Source organism: Corylus avellana, chromosome ca1 (assembly GCF_901000735.1).
Source record: "Corylus avellana chromosome ca1, CavTom2PMs-1.0".
NCBI lineage: Eukaryota > Viridiplantae > Streptophyta > Magnoliopsida > Fagales > Betulaceae > Corylus > Corylus avellana.
The window spans coordinates 49,836,898-49,845,429 of NC_081541.1; the positions used below are offsets into that span (position 1 = coordinate 49,836,898).

General features: G+C 37.0%; 2 protein-coding genes across 2 annotated transcripts; both read right to left on the reverse strand.

The window, feature by feature from the left end:
- Positions 1 to 22: 22 nt before the first annotated feature.
- LOC132182631 (putative disease resistance RPP13-like protein 1) lies at positions 23 to 7,803 on the reverse strand. Its single transcript, XM_059595936.1, has 3 exons — positions 7,410 to 7,803; positions 855 to 1,360; positions 23 to 657 (listed from the first exon to the last, which is right to left on the reverse strand). The coding sequence occupies exons 1-2, from the start codon at positions 7,725 to 7,727 to the stop codon at positions 1,166 to 1,168; spliced, it is 513 nt and encodes a 170-aa protein (XP_059451919.1). The 5' UTR covers positions 7,728 to 7,803; the 3' UTR covers positions 23 to 657; positions 855 to 1,165.
- On the reverse strand, positions 5,270 to 7,402 carry LOC132182620 (putative disease resistance RPP13-like protein 1). Its single transcript, XM_059595926.1, has one exon. The coding sequence runs from the start codon at positions 7,185 to 7,187 to the stop codon at positions 6,039 to 6,041; it is 1,149 nt and encodes a 382-aa protein (XP_059451909.1). The 5' UTR covers positions 7,188 to 7,402; the 3' UTR covers positions 5,270 to 6,038.
- Positions 7,804 to 8,532: the final 729 nt, after the last annotated feature.

The window sequence follows — 8,532 nt, forward strand, 5'->3', positions numbered from 1 at the left end:
TTTCAGTTTATCATGGTGCTAATGCAGATTCTAATTAAACATACCATGCAAGTGCTAAGCTGGTTTCCAATCAACTCGAGATGCTTTTTGACACAAATAAAAGCATGCATTAAAAAATAGCAAATGAGTCTTCATCTGTTTCCTAGTACCCATTCATGGATCTTTTAGAGTAAATTCAACTTAATTTTTTGAGTTATTAGATATCACATGGAATATATGGCTTTCTTTTCAACTATAAAATTTTGAAGTGAACAACCAATAGTTATGGATAAATATTGTGGATAAATATTGTTACCATTTGTAGTTCAAATAAACAAAAAAGTATTTCTAGTGGCAATAGAATTGCAAAATATGACAGGAAAAATTTGACAATCACTCACATGGAGGCAACAACATTTGAAAGCAACTGTCTACTTTCAATTTTGTTTTTTACTATGAAAATGGGAAAAAGTCTAGTTTCATAAGAAGAGGTCAATTTCCAATTAAGAACCCTCCATCTTATTGAACGTTAGCCTCCTTACAGGATTCAGAAGTGATTACGGAAGCTTTTGTTCTCTGCGAAACAGAACCACTTCCCTTTTGGCAATTTCTGGTGGATGAGTCTTGTTAACATTTGCAGATCCAATAAACAGAAAAGTAATTCTGGTGGCAACAGAACTGCAAAAAATAACAGAAAAAGTCCTCACCCCTTAGTCTTACATATTGTGATCCTTCAAACAGTCAACATCATATTCCTTTTCACACTGAGGGAACCAAAAATTCACATAAAAAAAAATAATAATAATAAATATAAACAACACATAAGCCAAAAAGTTAATAATGACTACTTTGAAATCTAATCTAATAATGCGTACCCATCATTAGCATCAGCTGTTTAAGCAAAGTTAGCTCGAGAATCTTTTCAGCACTCCACACATGATTTACATAGCAGCATCAAATTCCCATTGTCAGTTTCAGGAAGATGTCATGTAATTCATTAAACAGCCAAAGCATCACATTTTCTTTAAAAAACAGAAGTTAACGCAGATGAACTTTATAGCATAACAAATATGATGCAAAAGATACCTTTGCAATTCAGACTGACGGTAGCTTTCTTTGAAGAAGAACAACCATGGAATTTCAGATAGACTCTTCTAGCGGTCCAACGAAGCATTTACACATGCATTCATGATATTACAGAGAATGTTCTTCTACAGCCAACATAAAAATAAGCACACATGCAATGATCCACAAACAATCTAATGGGTCTTCTCAAATAGCATCGAGTACCCACTTCAACTCCTCTGCATTTGCCACCAAAACATAATATCCCACTACTTTCAATCACACCTTGCAGCCTGGTATCTCCAGGGACTCTAGCCTACAATACAAAGAGACATAATCAATATTCATTTATATGTATATATGTATGTGTACTGCCCATAAAGTAAAGAATCACCATTAGTTGGGTGTCCCTATAAAGTTGGAAAGCATTGGACCTGGTACCATTTGAGACAATTGATTGGCTGCATTTATCATAATAATATATCTATTCTACGAATAATACAAATAGGTGCCCCTCTTATTACTTTTTTGTATCCCTCTGTTCCTCGGATACAATTTGATACTTCTACGGCCAAATCTCAATTTATGTAAAGCCTTCAATGGATTCCTTATTAAAACATAAATTTTTATTTGGGTGTATAGATGGTATTTCTTTATTCTTCATAATTTATTATCTGGTAAAACACTGCCCGACATATAGGCCCTACCAAAAAATAGGCCTCATGTATTTCTTCCTTAAAAACAATTAAATAATTATAACACAAAGAAAAAAAGAAGGGTGGTAGAATATTATATTTTATAAAGCAATGATGGAATGAAGTATGGGATCAAAATGCTCCTAGAGCACACAAATGAAATAGAAACCAGACAAGTATTTTAAATAATGTCATTTCCTTTAAGAGAAAATAAGAGTCACAGTCTAAAGCAAGTTGCTGTAAAAAAGGAATTTACAATGCAAGTTTGCATGCTCTTGTGGCAGGAATTGATGAAATTGATGATTGACAGAGATTTATAAAAATGTTTCGTGTTTTTCTTCTTGAGAAGTGTTTTGAGTTTTGAGAGGAATTTGTAGCTCGCTATGAAAAATGCGTTAGTGGTGGGGCCACATCTGAAATTGGTTAAGTTGGGGACTCTTGTAAGAGAAAAGAGCAGAAGGTACAAGTCTCAGGAGGTATTGCTTGATTTTGAGTTTCAAGAAGTGCTTCATATCTTAGTAATTCGGCCTGAAACTCATCAAAGGAAAGAGATTTTTCTTGAATAGCAAAAGACCCAAAACAGACCCACCCAAGAAACCTCAACAGCAAACACCCACAAACAACCCCATAGTCAAGCCCTTCCTTCTCACAAAACCCTCAAAAGCGGACACCCACAAGAATCATCCTACACTAAATATTAAGAAAATGATTGTTCACGATTTAATAAGGACTGAAGAGACTAAAGAAATTGAAAGGATAAAGTATAGAAACATGATTATGCAAAGAATCAAATAAAATAAACAAAGACAGTAGAGTACCAGATGATAAATCAATATTATTAAAATCAATTTTCATATCAACATTTGAATTTCAGAAAATAAATAAAATAAAAATAGTAACTAAATTGGGTAGAATATAAATAATACGAGGAAGGAGTAGGACCTCTTGGTTAGTGTGACTGGTCTACCTCCTGCAAATTACCATAGCAAAATGTAAGAATATTTTATTATTTCTCAACTTCACCCTTTTCTTTGTTTTCTTTCTTTATTGCGGGCGAGAAATGCTAAGAGTACTAATAAAAAAGCTTACTAAACATATTTATTGTTTCTTGCCTTCTTCTCACCGCCATGCCTATCTCCTTTTTGGGTGAATATTACGTGGCAATACCATTAAAAATGTAATGGTAGGTAGAAAAAAGGATTTATTTGATAACAATTCTAACCATAAAGAGTAAATTGATAAAATTTAAACCTTATTGGGTAATTTAATAAAAGTGATACTTCACTTTGATTTTTTTTTTTTTTTTACCTAAATATTAATAAAAGGACACCTAAGCCAAGCCTGAGGTTTGGTCAGACCATCTTCCAAAGATATGGCGTCAGAGTTGCAAACCTCCAAGGACTGCCCAAATGCTTTATTAGACCCGAGAATAGCCAAAACAGACCCCTGCGAACAAGGAGAAGAAGAATCCTGCCGGTCCATGACCCGAGGGGAGAACTGATCAGCAAGCGGCGTCGGAGCCAACACAGGAAGAATCTCAGGTGATGTAGGGATCACCGGAGAAGACACCGGCTTTGCAGCTACAGTCACCACCGGATGCGTAGACCCAGAACCCAACCCAGACCACTCCGGTAAAGAAATCACCGGCGTAGACACAGCCGCACCCACAGAAGGAACCCCAGACGGCAACTCCAAGGCCACACCCACAGCAACCACCGAAACCTCAGTAACCTCAATGGAAAGTTCCATCGGCGACCCAGAGTCCGAAGAAGGCACCACCTCTGCGTCAGAGACCAAAGGAGTCACCGGAAAAATCTCGGGCGACATGGTCGGTACCAAAGTTTAGGGGAAATGGATTTGAAGTTATAAGGGTTAAGGGATGCAAAAATGGAAGTAGTCGGTTTCTGCTTTAAATCAGATTAGGAAATACTTAATTATTAAGGGTTTGATTATGTATGAGCAACCAAAAAAAAAAACAGAGCAAACCGAGAAGTTGTTCACTAAAAATCAACTAACATGTTAGTCATCAAATAAATATGCAGAATAATTGGGTATATATCGTTGAAAGTGGGTGGAGCATTCTTTTTTTATCAAAGATATATAGCAACTAAAAGCAGATTAAAACAGAGAGGGTAAATCATATAAGATAAATTAGGTGATTGAAAATTACACGTACCGAAATTTGGGGACTCCTGCTAGACAGACTTTTCACTTATTCAATCCATTCGTTATCAATCTGTATGTGTTCGACATGAGCAATCTTGCGCCATTCTTTTCCTTTTTTACTTTGCCATTTTTTCTTCAACAAAGGACATTCTCTGATTTCTAGAATAGAAAGGGAGGGAGGCAGCCCCTGTTCCGGCATACAATTGAGCTTAGGGCAGTTCGAGATACTCAATTCTTCAAGAGCATTGAGGTGTTGAAGCCCTTTCTTGCCCAAAGATTTCAAATTTAGAAAGTCCCATATTCGAAGGGAGGTCAGACTGGTGGGCAGCAACTGCTCCTCTGGGAAGGACTCCACATCTTCAGATTTGCTAGCGATTATAAAATTTGAAAGAAAGGGGAGGTTCCGCAAACCCCATCCCATCCGACTTGCAATGAGTTTCTCACAAACACCTATAAAAATTGATTTCAAATTGGAAGGCAACCCCCCTTCAGGAAACGACTCAACTTTTGGACAATGCCGTATATACAAATCCTCAAGAGACGGAAGGAGTATGTGCATTTTGTCAGGAAGTGATCTCAAACTGCCACAACCATTGACCAAAAACCTTGTGAGTTTGAGGGCACACAATCCTCCTTTTGGAAAAGAAACAAAATTATGGCAATAACTGATTTCAATCTCCAAGGCGACTAAATCATGTTCATAATTTTCTGGAACCGTAAGAGATTCCAAATTGCCACAGTAATTGATTTCGATGTGATAAAGATTTGGGAATAAATCTAATGGAAATGACTTCACAGAATCACAATCATTCAACGACAGTTTTCCAAGTGATGAATAATCCAGGTTTGTTGGGAGCTCTAACTTCTTACAATATTTAATCACAAGGGTTTTTAATGTAGAGGGAAGACCATCCTTAGGAAGGGACACAAGTGAGGAACAGCTACTGATCACCAACTCTTGAAGACCGCCGTTGGAGTCTATCATTCCCTCGGGAATGGACTCTAGTGCATCAAATCCACCAATTCGGAGCATCTGCATTCCAGTTGGCAATTCATTTAACAAAACCCCATTACAATCATCCAACCTCAAATTACGTATAGCAGGAGTCCTTGGGAGTGGAGCCACCAGTTGTCCACAATTAAAAATATCAAGTATGGTCAAAGAAGGAAGATGGACAGGCAACCCTCCTATCAGTTCAGGGCAGTCGATAATATGAAGCTCTTCAAGTTGAGGAAAACCTACACCCTCATTTTTGTCACCAAAATAATTCCATTCCTCCCACTTCCACATATCCTCGAACTTAAGAACTTTGAGGGCACCAAATGGCTTAGATGAAGAAGAATCGTTACCAAAAAACTCACGACCCACTGTAACAACTTCATGAAAACCAGAAATATAGAGGTTCTGCAGAGATTGTAGCTGCCCAAGGGGTGGCAAATTGTTGCAATACGTACAATTTTGTAGCTCAAGAGATGCTACATTAGAGAATGAAGGATGCCCTACCCAATCTGAAAAACTTTTACCACGGTAGAATCTAATAGTGAGGCTTTTCAAGCTTGTATGGGGCTGGAGACTATCAAGTACACTTCTTTGACTTTCTTTTGAGAAATCACTATCAACATTCCATTCCAATACCAATTCTTGGAGGTACTTTTTATCCCTCAAGCTTGCATTCAAAGCATCAGTAGGAGATTCAACATTTTGGAGCTCCAATATAGAAAGCGATCCCTGAAGATTTGTAAAATTTCCCAACTCTCCAATGCAAGTCCCACTACCTTTGCCAACGATAAATTTCGTCAACGTATGGAGGCATTTTAATCTACCCAAATGTATCGGCATCTCTTTTATGCCTGTTTTGGTAATATCAAGATGACGTAAACTAATGAGTTTCCACATATCTCTTGGCAACGCAACAAGGTTTTCACAATTTGACAATCTCAATGTCTGCAAATTGCACAATTGACAAATAGAATCGGGTAGTCTTTGAACTTTAGTGAAAGAGAGATCCAAGTAACGTAGGTGTTTAAGTTTGCCAATTGACTCTGGCAATTCAGTAATGTTGTTATACTTGGACAGAGAAAGCAGCCGTAAGCATCTTAGTGTCGGCAGTAAATCATGTGCTACTTTTTTACTCAAGTGGTAGCGGGCCAATTATAACCTGACATATCTAAATGTAGGAAAGTGTGCAACCTCTTAGCTTTGTGAAGGGTCTCAAACTTCTTTAAGCTATGAAATTCTTGTTTGAAAAAATAGGACAAGTGGCGAGTATTGTTTACTATCTCGTGAGAACAACCATCCTCCAACCTTGAAATAAATTGTCCAGATATAGATTTTGCTAAATCACTCACAAGATCATGCATTACAAAACATGACTTGTCATCACTTGATTTTTGGAATAATGATCTTGATTCTAGAGTGAGGAAATACTCATTACCAACTTCTTCCATTGTTCTGTTTTTGGGTTGATATATGAAACCTTCCGCCATCCATAACAAGATTAATTGATCTTTTTTGAAAGCATAATCCTTTGGGAATATTGAACAATAAGCAAAGCATTGCTTTAGAGGTGAAGAGAGATATTTGTAACTTAACCTTAGAGCTGGAAGAATACCCATCTCATCAATTGGCAAATCCCATAATTCACTCTTTAATATCTTATCCCATTCATTAACATCTGGTTTAGATCCTAATAAAGCACCAATTGTCTTGACTGCTAATGGAAGGCCTCCGCACTTTTCAATGATTTTTCTACCTATTACTTCTAACTCTCCATGTGCATTAGAGTTACCATCATGGAATGCATGTTTTGCAAATAGGGACCAGCAATCTTCTTCTGGTAACTCCATTAGACGATGAGATAGAGCTCTAGCAACTGATAAAACACTATTATTACGTGTTGTTACAAGGACCTTACTTCCTTGTGCCCCATATTTGAAGGGTTTACACAATGCCTCCCATTGAACATAACTTTCATTCCAAACATCATCTAAAACAAGTAGAAACTTCTTTCCCGTTAGACACTCCCTTAGCCTAAGTTGAAGTTGATTTAGATCCTTAATATCACAAGTTGATGAAGTTACTGCCTCCAGAATTGTTTTCGTTATCTTGAACACGTCAAATTCTTCAGAAACACAAACCCATGCATCAAGGTTATTAAAGTGCTTCTTCACCCTATTGTCATTGTATACAAACTGAGCAAGGGTGGTCTTGCCCATCCCTCCCATGCCGACTATAGCAATCACACTCATCTCATTGCCACGTGCATCATCTGAGAGTATCATTTTAATAATTGCCTCCTTGTCAACATCCCTACCACAAATATCAGATTCTTCAACCAAAGAAGTTGTGGGCAATCTTTCAGATGATTTCCCTCCAAAACCCTCTTTAAGACCTATAAGATCCTTTTGTTGTGCTAGAGATTCTAGTCTGCCAAGTATCTCTTTTATCTTTGGCTCTATTTGTTGGACAAAAGAATTACGAAAAGCAGAGATAGACTTTCGTACCTTGCTTGCAGTGGTTTGAAATTGAGCATCCAACTCGCTTCGCAAGGCTTGAGTAGCAATCTCATCCAAGACGTGCTCTGCATCATAGACCGCATCTTTCAGCTCATCAAGCCACTTTTTCACAACAGGCTTTGTAACTTGCACTTCTTCAGCGTCTTCAAGCACTGCAACGAAGGTCATGAATGATGTCTCCAACTTCTTGAGGAGTCCTTCGGAGAGTTTTCGATGCCGAAAGAACTCAACGAAGTCACCAGATGCCATTTTTTCGAAAAAAGCTTGGAGGAAGGGAGAGAGAAAAATGGTTGCAATCTCAGCCATGTTTTCTTGTTTGGAAATCAGAGGAAATGAAGGAAGGGGAATGCAAGTAGCAGAGCATAAACAGAGAAGAAGCTGCTTTTTGCTTTAACAAGGAAGAAGTGGACTTAAAAAACTTGACTTCTCTTTAGAATGTGCCATCTACCATTCCATGCAATACGGTCCACTTTCTTGTTTTTTGTTTAGAGATATCTTTGGATTGGGTTTGGTGGATTGAATAAGGCTGGCCAGTTGTGGTGGAATCCACATCATCTCACTTCATCAAAGAAAAAGAAAGAAAGAATAACTATCATAAGCCTACCACCAAAAGAAGGAAAAAGAAGACAAAAAATAAAGGCAAACCAAACATGAAAGAAAGAAACTTCATGGATAATATTGCATTTGAAAAATAGAATATTTTGTTATTATTTTGTTTAAAGCATACGCAGACTTCATCATTTCACAAAGAAAAAAATTTGAAACACTACACAATTATATTGCAAAATAAATAAAAATATAATAACTATGGAAAGACTTACACCTCAAGGCAGTCTAAAGATGGGAATCATCTAGATGGAAAATAGAAAAAACAGTCTTATAGCAGTAGAAAATTTTGTTATTATTTTGTTTAAAGCATACACTTGTTAAGGCGTTGGCTGTGCTTTGATTTGATTACAATAACCCAAAATATTTCATGTTTTCACTTTAAAACAACCAAAAAAACAAAAAAGGACAGAGCAGAGCACCCTGCCTCCAAGAAAAAAAAAAGTGGTCAACACTTTTTTTAAAATATTATTGGTTTCCTTAATAGCCTATCAGAATTTGGGAA

Coding starts and splice junctions, on each gene's coding strand:
- LOC132182620 (XM_059595926.1), bottom strand. CDS start 7,187: ATGATACTCTCAGATGATGCACGTGGCAATGAGATGAGTGTGATTGCT.
- LOC132182631 (XM_059595936.1), bottom strand. CDS start 7,727: ATGGCTGAGATTGCAACCATTTTTCTCTCTCCCTTCCTCCAAGCTTTT. Junction 1,361..7,409: donor TTCAAACCACTGCAAGCAAG/GTACGAAAGTCT, acceptor TTTGTATTGTAG/GCTAGAGTCCCTGGAGATAC.